The sequence below is a fragment of the Tympanuchus pallidicinctus genome, unplaced genomic scaffold (genome assembly GCF_026119805.1).
Source record: "Tympanuchus pallidicinctus isolate F22 unplaced genomic scaffold, pur_lepc_1.0 scaffold1, whole genome shotgun sequence".
Classification (NCBI taxonomy): Eukaryota; Metazoa; Chordata; class Aves; order Galliformes; family Phasianidae; genus Tympanuchus; species Tympanuchus pallidicinctus.
In genome coordinates, this window is record NW_026294618.1 from 84,712,088 (window position 1) to 84,732,029 (window position 19,942).

General features: G+C 36.8%; 1 protein-coding gene across 6 annotated transcripts in view; it reads left to right on the top strand.

Annotated features, from left to right (window-relative positions):
- THADA (THADA armadillo repeat containing) overlaps positions 1–19,942 on the top strand; it is a 218,249-nt gene that overhangs the window by 167,251 nt on the left and 31,056 nt on the right. For 4 of the 6 annotated variants that reach the window (XM_052698123.1, XM_052698137.1, XM_052698116.1 and 1 more), the window contains 2 exons: positions 7,891–7,976; positions 19,245–19,654. In XM_052698123.1, the coding sequence (XP_052554083.1) occupies positions 7,891–7,976; positions 19,245–19,654 (496 nt within the window). Of the gene's footprint in view, positions 1–7,890; positions 7,977–9,861; positions 10,875–19,244; positions 19,655–19,942 lie in introns of those variants that run through there. The other 2 variants (XM_052698146.1, XR_008210141.1) reach the window with 2 other exon arrangements.

Genomic DNA, 19,942 nt, shown 5'->3' on the forward strand with positions numbered 1-19,942 from the left:
GTCCTTGAAAGGCCCTGTCTGACCTGGCATGTTCCCATTTTGCAAACTTCTCTGCTACTATATTTCTATCTTTTAAAATCTGTGCATTGAGAAGTGTGCTTGAATATCTTTTATCTGTTGTCCATGTGCATCACACAGCTTTATTCAGAAATTGAAAATAGTTCGACTGTCTGAGCCTGGCTCTCTAGAGGTTTGTTTACTAGGTTTCAAATCAAAAACGTTACTTTCTGTCAGCTGGACTGCAGCAATAGTTCATGTGTGTGCTGTTACAGACATGAAATACTGGGAGAGAATTTCCAGCTGAAAGCTAAGCATACCAGTATGACCAGTTGCTGTGCATCAGGTGTGCAGTGGTAATTTATTAATCTGCACTTACTCAGCTGTGAGCCTAATTTAGCATGGTTTGTCTTCTGTATTACTTGTTTTAGGAGTGCAGTCATAACAGTTATGTCATGCTTTATAAATGTATTCTTGAGGTTTCCATTTAAATCTTACGTGCTTTTTGCAGACAAATTCAAGTTTCTGCATTGCTCCAACTCAACTCTTTCACCAGTCCTTAACAGCCACATATTGCTTATCTATACAGATGATGATTGCTTGGTTTGGAATGCTCACTTTGGATATCAGTATAGATACGTTTTAACATCAGACCAAATTTGAGGAAGTACTTTGCATAAGTAAAAATATTCTTTGCCTCCTATTCCCAGATACACTGTTAACTTAAATATGAACACTCAGGGAGGATTGAGAACTGAATAAGGTGGTTGAAGATGCATTCCCTCCATTAGTGCAGTGTTGGAATTAGGCACAAAGAAGTGCAATTACAGGTTTGGGGCTTAAATGCTCAATCGCCTGAAAACGTTTTCCAATAAATCAACAAAAGTTTCAGAGCTTGTGTCCTTATAGGCTGCATTTATCCACAGTATTGTGTAAAATTCCTTAAATTTGCACATGGAATTAGTTTGACCTCTGAAGTTTTTAGGATGTTGCTAAGGACTCACATTTGGTTCTCATTAAGACTACAAAAAAGAAAACAGATTATTTTATCAATCTGGTATGCTATTTCAAAAAACAACTCAACAACAACAAAACACACCCTTCCAGTATCATTCACCAAGGACATCTAGAACACAAATTAATTTTTTTTAATAGCTGAAACTCAGGAGGTTCTTGGTGATACCACAATATAAAAATAACTTTTGTAAATTCTCTCTTTACCAGGGAAACTGACAGCACAGCAGTGTAGTGGTCTGGCTTTGGTGGAGGTAGGAAAATTTAAATCACCAGATGAGCAACTTTCCTCTTGGATACAATGTCTGCTGTTATGCAGGATCATCTGATCTTACAGAGTGGGCAAGTCAAGGGGTCTGTTGACATTGTGATTGCTCCAAGATGTCAGCAGCACAAGTAGACAATCAGGAGCACTGTTACTTGATGTTTTAGTGTTTGTATTTCTTGTGCATGTTCTGGTGCTTCCAGGAACTCGGCAAGCATTAGTTGGTATTGCAGGCTTTTTTTTTCCTTTTTTTTTTTTAATTTAAATACTTTTCATTAACGTGTAGTTCTCTTGGCTGCGGTACTCACTGATGTGCTGGTTTTGTATTACTTGGTTAAAAATGCTATGGCCAAAGTTTAATAATTAAATCTATTATTAATGTCTCCTCAAGAAGACAAGAGGAAGGCTGTGCATCTTTTGATGATGTTGTTTCAGTGCTACGTGACATGGACTCTGAGAGAAAACAGATTAAAATGTGAAAAGCTGCCTTCTGAGCGCAGTTTCAAAACACAGTGTATAGGCTATTGCAGAGTTGGAAAGCTAATAACTAAAGCACCAGGAGATTTATGTTTAAATCAGTTGCTCACTGTATGTGTAGGTGTGCACTGCCATAAGCTTTGTGGCTGCCATGAATGACAGTTGCTTGTTTTCTGGATATTTTTTTGGGTATAGCTTAATACAGTGCCAGTTTGTCCCTATTTATCAGTAGCTCTGTAAGGATAAAACCTCCCAGTGGACTACACAATAAAGATTGGTTGACTGTAGCGGGATGCAAACATCAGAGGAGATGCACTTCTTGTTGTAAAGATGACTTTAATCAAGATCTTCCCAAAATTGATGAGAGAGGTGGCTGGTTTTTCAGGTCAGTCTTAAATCATCAAATAGACTGTCCTAGTTTAAGAACTGTGCAAATACTCCCAACAACTTAACTGAGTATCATGCAAATACTCCCAACAATTTAACTGAGTATCATGCACTATACTGTAGAGTTCTTAAGTTTCTATTACATCTATTTACATATGTAGCAGAGTAAATCACTTCAGAGGAAATTTTATTTCTGTTTAACAAGCATAAAGCACGTAGCTTATACAAGTCTAGGCAGGGAAATGGAGAAGTGTAATTGCTGGACACATATAAGAAGATTTTGGCCACCGAAAGAAAAAGCGTTTGGCGGAGATTTTCCATTCTTCAGGAAGCAGCATGCTGGAAATTGATCAGGAGAGAAAGATGCACTGTAAACTTCAGATTTACTTGTCAGTGAGCCTACCTGAGGAAATGAGTCCGTGAAAGACAAAAGTTGTGAAAAACAAAATGAGAAGTTGTGTGGATGCTGTCCGTAAGTACCAGCTGATATAGGGTGTGTTGGCCTTGAATCAAGTCTTCCCTGAGGTTATAACAGAGCTAAAAATGAAATTCTATCTTCTAATGTATGCAAAATGTCAGACTTTTCCTTAAATACTATGGAAAAGCTTAATCTTGTGGAAGGGTTCTATCCAGGAACTAAAGAATTTTTTCAGCCTTTCTAAAATCTGTAGAAACATAGAGAGTTCCAGTATTAGTGACTTTTCAATTAAAGGTCAAATAAAGAGTGGGCAGTTCATTAAATTATTTTTTCTTTTTGGAAATCAATTTGAAAACAGTCACACAAATCATAAGGATGGTTCTCTTTTTGTAAACAAGGCAGCTATGAATTGACCTTATGAGGAGAAGATGTATTTGAATCTTTGTTCTTTATTTAAAATAGTAATGTTCCACTTTGACAAATGAGATCAGAAAGCAGCAGTATTTGGAAGAATTGAAATAATCCATACACTTTGAAAAGCTTGGAAACTGCATAACAGTTCTTCTCAGAGCTTTAACCCAGAAGTTTTCTGGGTGTCCCTATGATACATAGTTATGCTAAGATATCTGCAACTAAACTAATTCACAAGAAAATTGTTCTGGGCTTTTGTTTAATAGACATAGCCTAGCAGGTTGCATTGAAAATTTATAATATAAGTATTTGCTCACTTGAGTTTGAGCAAGTATGATTTACTTTTATGTCAATAAACACACAACAAACAATGTTGTATGTTTATTGCTCTTGTTCTGCTATTTTCTGATTTTGAATTCACATACCAGGATTGAAAATAACATTATAAAGAAGTCTGACTATTCTGTTGCCAATTACTTGTTCAGCCTTAATGATAAAAAATTGGCTAGTTTCAAAACATGGTGTTCTCAGGGTCTATTCCAGAAATCTGCTGTGATTTGTCAAGATTAATAATTAGGAAGCTGATGACTATGCTTTTGGATTTTTATCTGCAGTTTAACCACACCTACCTAAAGCAAAAATAAAATAAGAAGTTTTTTAATTTTTTTTTTCTTTTCCCATTTGAAGATACTGTTACAGTGTAACTTTGGGGAATTAAAAACAAAATCTCTAGGTCCTTTGAAGTCTTCAGTTGTGTTAGCATTTTTTTACTTCATTTTTTTCAGTCACCTTGCATCTTCTGCTGAGTTTCATGATGATCTATGGGGACACAGAAGTTCCTTTTGTCACTGTTTTATTTGGCTTTATGAATTTAAAATATTGTTGCCCCTAGGCCTTACACTTTTTGAGTAATAATCCTTTCAGTCTCTGCCTTTGCTTCTAAAGGTTGCAAATGTCTTCTCCTTGCCTACATAGTGGGTGAAGCCAGTAATGATGCCTCTTACATGTTGCTCCATTCAGGCCAAACTGAGTTCAGTCCTCAAGTCAGCCTTTGACCTCTCTTTAGTCAGCTACATTGAAATAATATTGGCTGTTGGTGAAATGTAATGCTGCAGTCCATCGTGAGCTGATTTTGTATTTCCACCTGGAAAGTCAACACCCAATTATATCATGAATGTAGAGAAAGCTTCACAGTGCAGTAGGAGTAGGCTGGCTACAAACTTGAAATCCAAAATAAAAAAACATGCTGAGAGACACTTCTGAAATTTATCGCAGAATCATATGTGATTGTACAATTGCAGGGGTTGGAAAGGACCTCAAGAGGTCATCAAATCCAATCTCCCTGCTAAAGCAGATTCCTTGCAGTAAGTCACATCAGTAGTCATCCAGATGGGTCTTGAATATTTCCATAAAAGGAGGCTTCACCATCTCTCTAGGCAACCTGTTCCAGTGCTCCATCACTCTTACCCGATGGCTTAGTGCTAGTGGTGGCAGTGGTGATGAGGAGACGGTTGGACTAGATGATCTTGTAGGTTGTTTCCAACCTTGTGATTCTATGATTCTATGATTCTACCGTAAAGAAGTTCTGCGTTGGAATGAAACTTACTGTATTCAAGTTTTTAGGCCATTCCTCCATGTCCTATCACTACGTACCACCAAGAAAAGCCTGGCCTCACCATTTGCCTCCCACCTCCATTTAGATATTTATAGACATTAATAAGATCCCCTCTCAGTCTTATTTTTTCAAGGCTGAATGGACCCAGCTTGCTCAGCCTTTGCTCATAAGAGGGGTGCTCCAGGCCCTTTATCATCATTGTGGCTCTCCACTGGATTCTCTCCAGAAGGTAGAGAGAATCTCTTTTTTGTACCAGGGAGCCCAGAACTGGACACAGTACTCCAGGTGAGCGCTCACCAGGGCAGTGTAGAGTGGGAGAATCACCTCCCTTGACGTGCTGGCCACACTATTTAAATGTGCCCCAGGATGGCCTTCTTGGCCACAAGGACACACTGCTGTTTCATGGCAAACTTGATGTCCATCAGGACACCCAGATCTTTCTTTGCAGAGCTCATCTCCAGCAGCTTATCCCTTGACCTTTACTGATGCATGCAGTTATTCCTCCCCAGGTGCTAGACTCTACACTTGCTCTTGTTAAAACTCATCAAGTTCCTGTCTGCCCAACTTTTCAGTCTGTGCAGGTCTTGCTATTAGTACGGATGCTCAGCAGCGCTAATACAGTAATACTAATTATACAGCGCTACTAAGTACATTATATTGTCTTGATATCCATTTTATATTTCTGTGTGGACATTCCCCTATGAGATATGAGAGACCTAACAGCATCCAGCTCTGTGCTGTTCAGAGTCAGGTGTAGTTTATTATCTGGAGCAAGCCTATGATGTATTTATTTCCATTAATATTCAGTTTGGAAGAAAAGTGAACTAATTTTGGGTTTGGACAAATAAAGGAACATTCCAGATGCTTAGAGCTCCTACCTTTGCTACCACTGTGACTTTCTTGTTTGGAAACAAATTTCCTCAAAGCTTGTTTATGAGAAGTCCAGTTTATTTGGGTATCTGCATTAAAACAGAGACATCTTGTCCTCTTTCCGTTCTCATTGTTTAAGTTCCGCATGAACAGGTCATCTTAATTGCTGCACAGTGTACCATTTGAAATGTCCTGCATGTGATTTTTGGCTGTCGAGTCTGTTGTGTAAATCAAAATTTGATTGTCTTAAAGACTCAGCTTTCTGCTATAGTCTCAACAACACTGAAATTTCTTGGTTTTGGAAAACTGAGTTTCCTGTTGTGTTCGTCTGGTTCATATGACCGAGAATTCACTAGCATCACCAGAGCAACAGAGCAAGCCAAGAACAAATGTTTGGCGTGTTGTAAGCTAAAAAAGCCTCATTTCAAAATCAAAACATGCATATGTGCATACACAGAATGAAGTGGTAAATGCTGAAGAGCTGGACCGGAATGAAAAACATGGCAGTATTGCTGTTGTCACTTCTTCAGTTGCATCAACCATATTTTTCCTAAGGCACAGTTTGTAAAATCCAGGGAAGTTAGTGAACAATAAGTTTGTAATCGTTTTTTCAAAGGAGCTGAAGTGCAGTAGGCCCATTATGACCCCATTTTAATTTAAATGTCATGGGTGCTTTCGTCCATTTTGCAGCTATGATGGATCTCAGTGGTGGTGGGTTGTTGTTGTTGTTGTTTTTTTGGTGTTTTTTTTTTTTTTTTTTTTTTTTTCCTGAGAAGCTCATCTGTCTCTTTTTACAGAGATTAAGCTTTCTAGACCTATGAATATTTCTTATTTGTTGTTTTTTTCCTCTTCACAAAGATGTGGCAACAACTATATGTTCGAGATACACAAAATAATTTTATTTAGTCTGTTTGGGAAGAAATTAATCTTCCTACTTCAGCTTTTCAAAAATAGGCCGTATTAAAATTGCTTTGACTTCTCATGGTATCAGTTCTCACTGATGTGCATCTTCTCTGCAGGCAGGGTTTTTGCTCTCTAGCTTGAAAGCAAGTAGTAAGAGGCAAGTGTGGAAAAAGCTTTGGGAGACTCATGATTACTTCACTAGTAAGAAAGTATCAAAAAAAAAAAAAATAAAATAAAGTGAATTTAAGCAAAAGATTAAAAAAAAAATCTTATTGAAAGAGAAGTCCTGGCAACATCTACTCTCATGTCTGTTACAGCGTAACATTGTAAAGGATAAAAGTAGTTGCAGGTAATTTATAGTCGTTACAGTGTTTCTGACTGGAGGTAAGATCAGTGCTTCTGGTAAAAGCCGTCTTTTTAATATGGTCATAGAATAACTCTTCATGATCAAATACAGCTATCAAACTTCTATGCAAGATCTTCAGATCGTTTGTTTTCATGTCATAATCACATATCTTATTTGAAGAAGTTTTTTTCCCTCTTGAATTTTAAAGATGTTACAAAGTTTGGAATGTTTTTTGTAACATAATTAATTAACAGTTTTTTGAAAGAGCTTCGATGTCAAGATAAGTACACAAAGTAAGTGCCAGATAAAATAAAAATGAAATACTGAACGGAATTACTCATACTTCAAACTTGTGCCTCGTGATTCTAGAAGTTTTTCAGTGCAAGTCCCATTGGACTCATCAGAATAATTTCTCTGTTTTGAACTAGATTTCCTGTTCAATATGAAGTAATACTTCAGGAAAGGTTCTCCTGGTTGAAACATACAATATAATAATATAAACAAAAATAAAGATGTTAATCTTATATAAATATGTTAACCTCATTTTACATTTCCAGTTTGAGAGAATGCATTATTCACTTACAGCTTCAAGAGTTGGAACAGAAAGAAGTTTATTACCAATTTGTATTATGTTCTTCAAATCCCCAATATTCTTCTCCAGGAAAAAAACCGTCTAATTTTAAGAATGTTTCTCTCTAGTCTTCATCAAAACAATGAGAACACTGTGGCTGTTAAAAAGCTGTAGCAGATACATGTCATCATTTTTTATTATTATTATTTATTAACTGGAACAGTAAGACCTGAAGACTTATTTTTTTTAAATGCATTTAATTACACACATTATCCGTAAGCAAAATAAAGACTTGCCAAAGCAAGCTGATTAATCCAATAATGATGAAATATATAAACTGAAATTTGGTGGAATGGATGGAGGAGAGGTGTTAGGATTCCTGTTAGGGAGACTGTCATTCACAGTGGACCAGAACATGAAGCTTAGATAACTTGGCCTATTTATTTTGCACATGCAGTCTAATTTGATCTGCTGCTCTTCATTAATTAAATAAAACAGACCTAAGATAGTCCATATAGCAAGAGACATCGGCATTTTTCCAAGCTGTTGTTTCACTATTGTTTTTTCTGAGCGTAGATGATAAACAAATCTCATAATTAGTAATTTGATTTTGTAGGCCAAATCCTTGTTTGGTGACCAGAGCTGCTTTTCTTGATGTCCTTGTGATGCTGAGTACTCACCTGGGGAATTCCCAAAAGCAAGGTAAGTCAATTGTAGTGCTTTGGAAATCAGACTGAATGTCTGTGAGGAAAATTCTGAGCTGTACTGAATCTAGAGAAACAATAACATGTTGCTTTCAGTCATGGTACCTACGGAATGTTAGAGACCTTTAGGTAATCTAGCTGGTTCATACAAAAGAACCATTTATTCTGTCTTCCATAGAGCTACTCCTGGAGATTGTTGATAGGATGAATGTGATGCTGCTCCTTGTCAAATCTTGGAGCAATGATCTTGCAATATTCCTAATCCTAGAACTGCGTAGCAGCAAAAATATGCCTTCCGTTTTTAAAACATGTTTTGCAGATCCAGAGTTGTAAAACGAAAAAAAAAAACATAAAGCCCAGATTGCTGCTTTGGTATTTCCCCAAAATCATGGAGACCTTTTGAGACACCTAGAATTGTTTTAGCAAAACTGTGTTTTCTGACATTATTAAATTTTATAAGATGCAACAATGCAAAATGTACTGTAATTAAACAACAGGGAAAGTGAAGGTGTGGAGGAAAGAATATACCCTTTCCAGTGTGCCTGTATACAGGCAACTTTAGGTCAGGTATAACCAGCTTCCATGTGCACCTCTTTTGTTTATTTCTTACGAAAAGCTGAGTAATAAGTTACCTTGTCAAGGAAGGCAAATAAAGAACAGGACGTTAATTTCATTAAAATTCCTAGTGACTAATTTTAATACTGCATTTAATGCACTGAAGTAGTTCTTCATTTCAGATAATCGTACTTTGTGTGGTAGATGTGTTTTTGTTTAGATTTTTGGTAGAAGTATTTCCTTTTATTCCGTAGTTGCTGTTCATGTACTTTCATGTGGATGTGCAGTTCTAACAGCTGCTCAGTTTTGAATAGCACTGGCAATACTACATACCCATAAAGAGTGATAGCTGCCAGGAAGATGAGTTGTTGATGAATGTATCTGGAAATAGTTTGTACAGATAGGCTGCAGAATGTAGCCCTTAAGAAATAAACATTTGTATACAGTGTGACCAATGTGGCAGGTGTGTTCTGCTATAGCAAAAGATAGGGTGATGTGGAGCATGGGGACAGCTCAAATCTTTCATGTCCAGTGAAGAGTCACTGTCTCATGTAGGTCTCAGGTATCAGGGTCTACTATTCAAGAAAGGGAATTTCTAGCTAGCTGTATACCATAGGTCTCATTCTGTTGAGTACTGACCACTGTGACTAGATACAAACTATATGCTTTTTAGGGAGGCACAAAACCTCTACTGTAAAGCAGTTTCAGTATAGCCTGACTCTAGGGAGAAGTTTTCCTCCTGACTTTTTAATGTTTAGTACGGGTGGGCTATACGTATCAGCACTAATATTCTTGTTACAATGTATATTTACTTAAGTTTCTTAAATCCTGGTATGCCTTGATGGTTATCCTTTGCAGTAATTAAAAAAGTCGAGCGCTGTTGAATGTCTGAAAAAACAACTGAAAACAACCCCCTAAAAAAACTCCTTAGGCATCTTTCTTCATTTTCATGAGTATGCCTTTGTTCATGGTAGCCCCTCTTTGGAAGTAGGTTTTACACTGTGCTTTTAATTCTGATTCTCTACTTCTTCAACTCCTTTGTAATATGAAGCATCCCAGTCTTCATGTTATTCTCTTATTCTCTTATATTAAATTTTTTTCATCAACTTCTGATAATTCTCATCACTCACCCTTCGACTCCAAGTTTCCTCTTCCAGGTGACTGCTCTTCCTTTGTTTACTTTGGGGGCTTTATAATTCCTTTATCAATTTATTTCCTAATTTTATTATCTTTAGACATCAGTCTGTTTTGCTTTTTAAATAATTGCTGCACATTTGCAAAGGTCTCTGAAGACCTCTCTGTACCAGGAAACTCCCCTCTTTTTTCAGTGCTCCTGACGGTGAAGAATAGCCCTTTGAGCTTGAGGGACTGCAACATGCTGTGGCTGGATTACAGGCTGTACTGGATTCATTTAATTTTCAGAGCTTACGTGGATTGTTAGAAATGTTGGTGCTGCATGGTGGAAGAATTTCTGTAGAAAGGAAGCAATTATTTTTGCAGACTCTCTCTGCTGAGGAATAGTTCAGTAACATTGTCTTGCTTTAAAAATTCACTCCTGTATAAATACATAATGTCAAATTGCAGGCAATATCTACAGAGAGTAGAGACTTAAAATGGAAATATGCTTTTGAAAACTTGAAGACACATTAGGGACAAGTTTATATATCAAATGCAGAAGCACTTCTGACGTGAAAGGATATTATGTTTATATTAACTAGAACCCGAGTGTCCCATGACATACTGAAAGAAAAACCAAACTCATCAGTTAAAAATGAATGTTTTGAGTCTCACATGTAAATGTTCTGTGAGAAATCGTTATTAACTGAAGCTTTATACTTCTCTGAGATTAAATATCTTACTTGTATATGTGTATCTCTGGTTATGAGCCAAGTTTTCTCTCTTTTAATCTTGATTTGTGAAGTTGTTTCAATGAATAAAGGGTGAAGGACAAATCCAAATAAAACTGTTTCTTGATGTGTTTACCTAAGAGGCCCCAGGAAGTGCTGTATATGAGTTCCAGGCCACAGGCTGAAACTGATTTTCATCAGCATAAATGGGAATGCAATGTAATGAGCCTGCGACTGGTTAAAATCAGACCACTTCTAATTGATTATGCCTGCCTAAAAGGGCTACAATTACAAAGAGATTTTCAGAGTACAGCCTTGCCTGGGCCTTTCCTACATTACGATTACTTTCTGTAAGTGATTTGTTGTCTTCAATTAATAAAATCAGTCTCTCAAAGTGCAGGACAGCCCTTAGGGAATTTGCTTCACAAATTCAAAACAATTTAAATTGTCAGATAAGGAAGGCAGGGAATAATGGATACCAAAAGCGTCTTGTCCAGATAAAAATTTATTAGTGACCAAATGATGATTATTTATCTTAAAATAAATAATAATAATAATAATAATAAACCAAATAAGCAAAAAATAATTAAAAAAAAAGATTTGCTGATTTGGGCAGAAGTGTTGCCTAATTCATCTTTGTAGGAAAATATGGATCTCTTTTCATAAGTTAATATCTAGAGCCTTTGGTCCAGTTCCTAATTAGGGTTTTCTGAAGTAAAAAGGCAATACATAATGCCAAGATTATGTAAACCTTTTTTTTTTTAATCTATTTTTTTCGGTTATCAATTACAGTAAGAACTCAAGAGAGTGAACCAAACCATTTTTAAAAACAAAAATTGAAATGTTTAGATAAGAACAATACTTTTGCCATACTGGGAGCAAACAAAAATTCTTACCTGATCTAGGATTGTTTGATAAGCTACTGCCTATCTTCAGTGTTAGCAACAATTAATAATAATACTATCTGATAAGTTTGTTTGTCCACACCTCTTTGGTGTATTGTCTCCACAGTAACTGGATTTACTGATGGAATTAAATCTAAAGATTTTTCAGTCTAATGGGTAGAACAATGTAATTTTCTTTCCAAAGGATTTTCTAGTGTTTCTGTGTTGCTAGAGAGCAGTTAGTTACTCCTCCACAGGTAAAAGAGCACCAAAATGGATTGTGTGGAAAGAAAGGGAAGTTAGAGGAAGCAAATGGTTCTTACAGGATTTTTTTTGGAAGGGAGGAATGACTCAGAGTCCAAGTGATTTACTAAATGTGTCGAGCCGTAGCTGTGGTTTTTTGTAAGCTCACATGCCTTGTTCAGTGGAAGTCGGAGGGATGTCCATCAAGCTCTAGAGGTACAGGTCTACATGAGGATCTATAGTGTCCTACTCAGGTTATGCCCTTTTCCCTGTTGCAGTGTGGATGTGCTTTGTGAGGCACCGAATACTAGGCAGTGCATCAGAGAGTAAGATTATTCTGCTGAACATTTGGACTTTCAACAGAGCCCATCACAGACAATCCTACCTTCAAATCATCTTCTGGAAATTAATGTGTGAAGCTAAACAGTAAGATGAAGGCATTGCTGTGATCCTGCTGTGTTGAGAAAACAGGAGCTGGGGCAGGATACTGCAGGGTAAGGTCAGAACTGGGATGCTTTTGCTGTCTGTAACCAATGAAGAATGCCAAAAGGCAAAATAGCCATATTTTCTTTCTTGCTAGATTTTCAGAACAGTTTTCTGATAGTACTTGTACAATTCATGAAGTGAGAAATGGATGTAAATGATTAAAACATACTGGATTAATAAAGGCACATTTTAATAAGGCTTGTGTTTAAAATAATAACAATAACAACAATACTTGCACATAAACTGTTCTGCTGAGTCAGTAAATCAATATAAATGTAATGGACTGTAGAAGACAAATCAGGGAAAAGATGAAAGAAAATCTTTTAAAGATAATCCTCTCTACAAAAGTTATTCTTTTACCCTATATGTGTTCTGTCAGTCTCCTGGCTGGTTTAGCCTGTCATCGAGTATACAGCATGTTCAGAATTCAAATTTGAAGAGAAAGAGAAAACATTCAAATAGCAAATGTGAATCTATAATTTAGAAGAAGCTGCTTGAAGTCTAAGCGTGCATTTTTCCTTTCTAAATTTGTAAGGATAAGGATTTATAAAGTTCTTGTGATTAAACAATCTCCACTGTTGTTGTCAGTGGTAACGAAGTTACTCAGCATTTATATAATTAATCCTGTTCATAAATATCCTGTTTTGATAGAAAAATTCAGCAGCCTGCATTTTGCTCTCACTAATATATTTTTCCTGTGTTTTACAAATGAAAATGTGCATTTTCTTGATGTCTTCTGAGCAACCGAACCTTTTGTAGATACAGTATAGTGAAATCCTCCCTTTGATCAGTAGAAGCAGTTGATTTAAAATAGTAATTGTACATTGCACATATAGGTATGAATCAAAACCATGGGCAATAATGTGCAATTGCAGGAATCTCTTAAATATGTTGCCTGAATGAAATTATTTATAGGACTTATTAATAGTGTTGTAGGCTGTGCCCAATTCCCCCCCTTCCCCACGCTTCCTTTTTTTTTTTGTCTGTATTGTACTTTTTCTCGTTTTGAAAGGAAGCTGAATGGTAAGTAAAGTTTTTCTGCAGGCTAACTTAAAATCTGATAAATTTTAAATGGTAAAAATTTGGCAGGAGCAAGTAGGTTAGTAATTTTAATTATACTTTAACTTCCTTTTACCTAAATCCCTAAGAAGTATAGCCAAACAAATATTGTGAACAAAAACGTTGGCACTTTGCTAATGCTTGTTTTCATTATTTGGTCTAATTAGCTTAAATTAAAAAAAAAAAAAATCCACCAGAACAAATTGAAAGCAATTTTTGTTCATTTTGTCAGAAATTGTACAAACTCAGTGTGTCAGTGTGTTGACTGTGGCACTTATTATTTTGAGTCACAAAAAAGTAAAAATTTGAAACATATTTATAAAATCATTTAAATAGTCTATGTCTACTAACATGACATTAAACAAGTCAAAAAGGAGTGTTGTTGGATAAGCAGTGTTCTAATTCAATACATACAGATCTAGAAGTCCTTAAGTATTGGACTTTAGACCATAGCGCAGTGGTCTAAAGATTCATCAAGACAGCTTGCATTTTTGTTGCTTTGATTTACCAATATGCGTTCAGAATAAGATCCTTTTTCAAACATGAACCCTCCCTTTTTCATCCGTAGCTCATAGTTTATGAACATGAATTTGTGAAGCTGAGAAAGAAGTAGCTTCCCATTTTACGTAGGAGAGCTCTCAGAGAGCGCTGGTGTTGCCAGTTCTTGATGATTTAGCACAGTGTTTGAACATCGTTTTTTAAATGCTCAGAGGAATCCCTGATTCCAGGTCTGTAAAGTTTCCACCTCATCTGGAGCAGCCAGCAACCCCATACCTGTGAGTACTGCTGATAGCAGGCTTGCCATGTACAACACGGTCACTGCATTTCTGTGGTTTCTGCCAAATAATGCTGAAACCAGAATATTTGTTTCACTGTGTGAAGGCTGGCAGAGAGGAGTCTGAGAGAGCTGAAGATGGGATCGTTGGAGGCTCATGTACGTGGAGTGACTGGAAATTGCACAGATCATGTGATGGACATGCTGTGGCTTGAAGGCATTACAAAAATGAGTGGGAGACAGTAAAGCAAACTGACCGAGACTGATGCAAACAAATACTGGGGGAAAGGAAGTGGGGGCATGGAAAACCAGCGGGCAGTCAAGGAAATGTAAGAGACAGGAGGTGGACTTGTGGCACAGACATGGGAGGAGGAAAAGGAAAAGTGTTTTTGAAAAGACAGAGGGTATGCAGTAAATGAAGGAAGATAGAGCATAATATTGGTAGGATGCTGTGCTGAATTGAGACTGTGGAGAAGTGTTAGAAGAAATAAACAACTACACGGGAGAGAGAAACTGGTTGTGGTTGTTAAAATCAGTTTAAAATCCTGTCCTCCTGTTAAGATGGAAAGTGCTCATCCTTCCGTTAACTTATTTCAGGTTCTCTTTAGATTCCAGTATTTTGCAGTGACTGACTAGCACTGCTTCCATCGTTTTTTTTATGGTTTTCTATCTATGCAAAACAAAGATGGAAAACCTGGTAGTATTCAAGAGAGAAACCATAAGAAAAAATAATCTCAGTGTCCAGTTCAAATGCTTTTTTTTTTTTTTTTTTCAGAACTTTCATTTATATTACAGCAAATGCAAAGGGATGCTTCTGTCAGCAGCAATTCATTATCAGTAGGTTCTGGTAGTTCCTCAGGTTTGTAGTTTTGGATTGTGTTGGGAGTACTGATACTTGGTCTCTGATGTTGAAGTATTGCAGATGTCTTTAAAACGTCCTACTTAAAATATGACTTACACTGTTCTTTTTTCCCTTTTACCAGTTCCCTACACATTCTTTTTTCCCTCCTTCCAGTTGACTTCTCCTAAACTACTTTTAATAGGAATGCAAGATATGAAAAAAAGTGCATTTCCTTAGTATTCATCCAGGAAAAATTCTTCTTAGCTTTGAGTATGTTTCAGCCATCCCTATATTCGTGTGATCTCCTTAGGTTTGAGAATGCAAGGAATTTTAACCTCTCTTTGGTCCATAAGTTATTCTACCTGCTAGCAGATCTTGGTGAATGGTGACGCACACTCAAATTTTTCATGACCCTGTTCCTTTCCTGTAATGTATTGCAGACACAGCAGTATTTCATTTTTGCTTTTGTAAATTTTTGTTGTCTGACTATACAGTGTGTCTGTAAGTTTTCTGATGTCTGTTATAATTCTTCCCATTTCCTTGCTTTGTTCCTGCCTTCTTGAGCCTCTAGTAGGAAGATGGCATGGATGTTCAAGGGGGTACATACAGGAGTTGATCTCTGCATTTATCTAAAACAATTAAATGTATAATAATCACAGACTTAGGGGGAAAAAAAAAAAAAACTCACACAAGAGAGATGTCGAATTGGCAGCCTGAATAGTCCATGTAAAATCACCAAGTCTTAACAAAATATATAACCAGTACTGTATATCAGCTGGCAAGGTGATGAAGCAACTCTACATTTTAAATGCAGAGAGAGTTCACATGATTTCTGTCACATTGGAACATATTGTAGAATCTGAGATGAAAAAGCAGCTGAATCTTCCATCAGCTGACAGCTTGTTAATCCCTGTACAAGAAAGTATTTCTGTCTTTACTGTATGCATCTATTTATTCCATCGTCTGTTCTCAGAATAGTCCCTCCCTGCCACTGCTGGGAAGAAAATAAGAAAGCAGACAAGTAATCATAGAAGTTTTGCAGCCAGTTGCAGAGGGTACAGACTGCAGAGATGACTAAATTCTGGGGAGATTTTATAGCTGGAGATTTGTCAGGTTCTTATAGTTCCATTCTGCCCCTATTTCTTTCCTGTTTATTTTCAGATGACCAAAGATTTTTTTTTAACTTAATATAACTGACTGAATATTGGTTGATCACATATAGGATAAAAAAGCAAACTCTCAAACCTGCCCCCAAAAATGTGAAGTCCCCTGATGTCTAAAAAAAACCAAACAAAACCTTATGAACTAGTTTAGGGAATGCATGTATTAAGTAAGTGATCTACTTTCTTAAGTATTTGTTGTTTGTATTGAAGATATGGATGTTGGATGCTTATTGCAGTGTTGTTGACTTAAAGGAAATGAGGAAGACTGTGAGATGTTTGTGCACGATAGTGAGGAGAACCAAATGGTTGTGTAAGATGTGCCCCTTCTTAGAAGTGAGTCTTCCTGGCCCACACAGATGAGGCAATCCATTAAGAGGGAAAAAAATTAATCCTCTTAATTCTTGGTGACTTGGTTTGCATCTCTTGGCCTCCTGGATAAGACTGCTTGTTGCCAGGATCCTCAATTGATCAGTCAAAATTTGTTCGTTCTTCTCGCAGCTGCTGGTTGATGAAATTCTAAAATAATTTTTTGTTTGTAAATAAAAGTATGTCTTTACTGTGTTTTAACAGCAGTGCCAGACATTTACTTTGGGAACCAGCGTGGTTTTTGGGTTTAGTCAGATATTTTAATATAAGCCAAAGAAAAAAGTGTTTACATAAACAGAAGACAGAACATTTACATGAAAGCCAGGAAAGATTTTTCAGTGATAAAGTTGAAAGCAGAAATATTTCCTCTGCATTGTAATAAGACAGGGGTTTTCTTTCCTTCTGTATGTATTTGTGTGAAAAAGTCTTGGAGAACATGCAGACCACAAGGTGAATATAGAAGGGTTTGCATTATAGAGTTCGAAGGCTAGGCAAATATGCAGAGAATTGTACTGTGCTGCCAGTCGTGTTGTTAAGGCATCCAGTTTTAAAGAGCTGCTCTGTAAAATTGGCTGTCAAATCTTAATTACTGAGGAAGACCAGAAGTCATCTAGTGGCTTCCAAACCAGAAAAAGCAGCTGATGCACAGAAAAAAGGATCTGTAGCAGAAAAGTATTACATTGCAATCTTTGCTAGCTAGCATTTCTGAGAGCTATGCCATGTTTTTATACGAAATTAATTTTCCCTCCAAAGAAGAAGACAGAGTGAAGTTATTCTGACCTTATAAAATTTGAGTGAAGATTTATTGCATCACATCTGAAACTCGGTGCATGGCCAGCTGCTGGCCTTTATGCAGGGATCAGTGCTCCCTTGGGTTGCAGGCTCTAGTAAAGTTGGCAATATTGGCACAGACAAAATGAAAAACACTCGCATTCTCTTCTCATCATTCATCATTTCTGCCCACCTAGTACTGCTCCTCTTTACTTTGCCCCTTCAGCTTTGACCCTTGCAATCTGTATGTTTTCTTGTTACTTCTTTGTAGGTATCCTAGCTATACCTCAATGTTAAACAACACTAATAGGAAACCAAGGGGCTGCTCTTGCAGGCCTTAGGAATATATATGTGGTAAGGACAACTGAGGTAGTGGAATTGTCTTTCACCAAAATGCAGCAGGTGGGAAGCTCCAAACCTGATGGTGTTGTTTTAAAACTGTTGTCTGTGGAGTACACTAAATCACTGGGACCACAGCCTAATCCCTCTCCAGGGCAACCAGACAGTTGAGAAACTAAGGAATTCTGGCAGCTGGATACTTGTTGTGTGACATAGGTATTAATACTAGTTTATGCCGTAATGCTGGTTTTTATTGCTGTTCTGTTTGGGAGGGGCTTTGGAAAACGTACCAAATAAAACACACAAATTTACATGATATGAGATGGAAGCCATCTGTGTCATCTAGAGGATTACCCTGCCACAGAAGCTCACAGTGATATTGCAGTTTCTTTGACTGCATCAAGCCCGTTCAGAAAAGAAACTGTAGTGAAAGTGTGTATGACAGAACTAACGGTTAGGTAATATGTCTGAAAATCTTTTTCAAATACCTAATTTCTTTGAAGCTTGTCCAGAATTACTTGGAAAGTGCTTCTGCCTTGCATGCTAGACAATCAAAAGCATGCCAAGTTTCTATGTAAATGTCAAACATGCTAAGATGACTTTGAAATAATTTGAATATGAAAGAGCAGGATATTTAACTGTAAATAGAAGGATTAGGGAAATGTCTTCTAGGGCAACAAAACAGGAACCCATATTTGTACTGCAACTTTGTGTCAAATTCTGGATTTTAATGGTAAAATTTGGATAGGCTTGTTGGTAGTACTCCCTATATCAAATGTCTTGTAAATATTGTAGAAGTCTAGCCAAATTTGCTTTAATCTCTATATTTACCTTTAATGCATTTTGATACAAGAAACAAACTTCTAACGTCCCTCAACACCAGTTACAGCACGGTTCTTTTCTATGCTTGGGGTTTTCTTTATGATTGTCCCCTATTTCACATTTGTGTTTGAATTTTGTGGGATGTAGCAAATTTGTTTCTTTTCACTACAAGCTATACAGACATCTAAACTATACAAAAGTCTTGGATTCCATACTGTACAATTACTTGTTCCTGCTCATGATGAACTCAAGGAATGCGAGGATTTCATAATGTCTGTGTGAGAGAGAGCTGTCAGTTGTTTCTTTCTTTCATTTTGTGTCAATATTGCCAAATCACTGGGGCCTGAAACACTCTGGCACTGCAGAGAGCACTGATCCTTCTGGTAACTCCAAGAAGTGGTGATACAGTAAAGTGCTGTGCAGTCTGGGGAGGTTGCACCAGTATGAGTGACCAAAATGCTGCTGCCTTCATGTATGAGATGGACTTCTGCGTAATTCCTTCCTTTTTTCTTTTTTAGCTGTAGTAAGTGTTCAAAGCTAATAGGCATAGGGTAAGCATACTGGATTTCTTTAATCTGTAAATTCATTAGATTAATACACACAGGATAGAACTGGGTGGTATCCTTTTCTGACTGCAGCTGTGCAAAGGATGGACTTTCAGATAGTGGCCATGTCCTTATTTCTCCTGACTTCAACAGCAGCTGGGTAGGCTAACAGAGCATTTTCACTTTTAGAGCTATTCTATGAAGGGTGGTATGATTGTGCAGTTGTATTTGTGTGTTTTGACTTTCCAAATTACCTGTACTTCTATTCATATATATATAAGTATGTTTGCATCAGTAACTTTCATCACATTTTGAACAATTTATAGTTTTCAGAAGTCTATTTTATTTGTTTGTATTCAGACATGAATAGACATGCTATCTAAGAAAACTGTATCATAACTCAGAATTAGTTTTAAATTAAGATTTACATTTTTGTTTTATTTCTGAATTTACCTAAGAGGCCTTTTGCATACTTGACAGTTTTCAACTTCAGAATCACTTGATTGTCTGCAGCAGATGGTAACATCGTGTATTGGTCAACTTTACTTAGTTTACTAACTCTCTTTTTAGGAATGCAGTTTGTTGAATTTTGGGAAGAGATGAACAGAGTTATTTCAGAATCGGAACTGATGACAGGTATTCCCTACTTGACTGCAGTACCTGGATTGGTGCAGTATCTTCAGAGCATCACCAAACTTGTAATATCAGTGCTGTCAGTGACATCAACTACTGACATCCAGAGTTGCAGTTCACCCGCTGCAATGAAGATACTCAAGCCATCATTGTCAATAGTTCATCTCCTTCGCAGTGAGTTTCATGAAGTACGTCTGCTTGCATTGGAAGCAGTACTGCTCTGGCAGAAAAAAGTGAATGCCAAGCAGACTGCAAGAGAAGGAGGTGTACTGTGTTTGCTTGTTGATTTGGAGGGCATTCTCCTCTCAGCGGCTCTGAAGGAAAAGAATCTTGAGTGTTTTTACAAGGTAGGAGAGTGCTACTTTATTGATGTTTAATGTGCTTTCAGTAAATGATAGTCTTAATTTTTTACAAGTATGTTTCAAACATGCATGATGTTTTTTAAATACTCTGTGTAATTTTTTTGTTTATATAAAACAGGAGCTTTGCTGTAATTCTGCAGAATGTTCTTGTGTAAAAGTAAAAACTTTGTTCCTTTTTTAGCACTGCCAGCAAAACCTTCTCAGAGTGAGGTTTAAGTCAATAGAGTGTCAACCTCAAATACATGTGTTCACTAGGATTTTTTGTAAATTCTT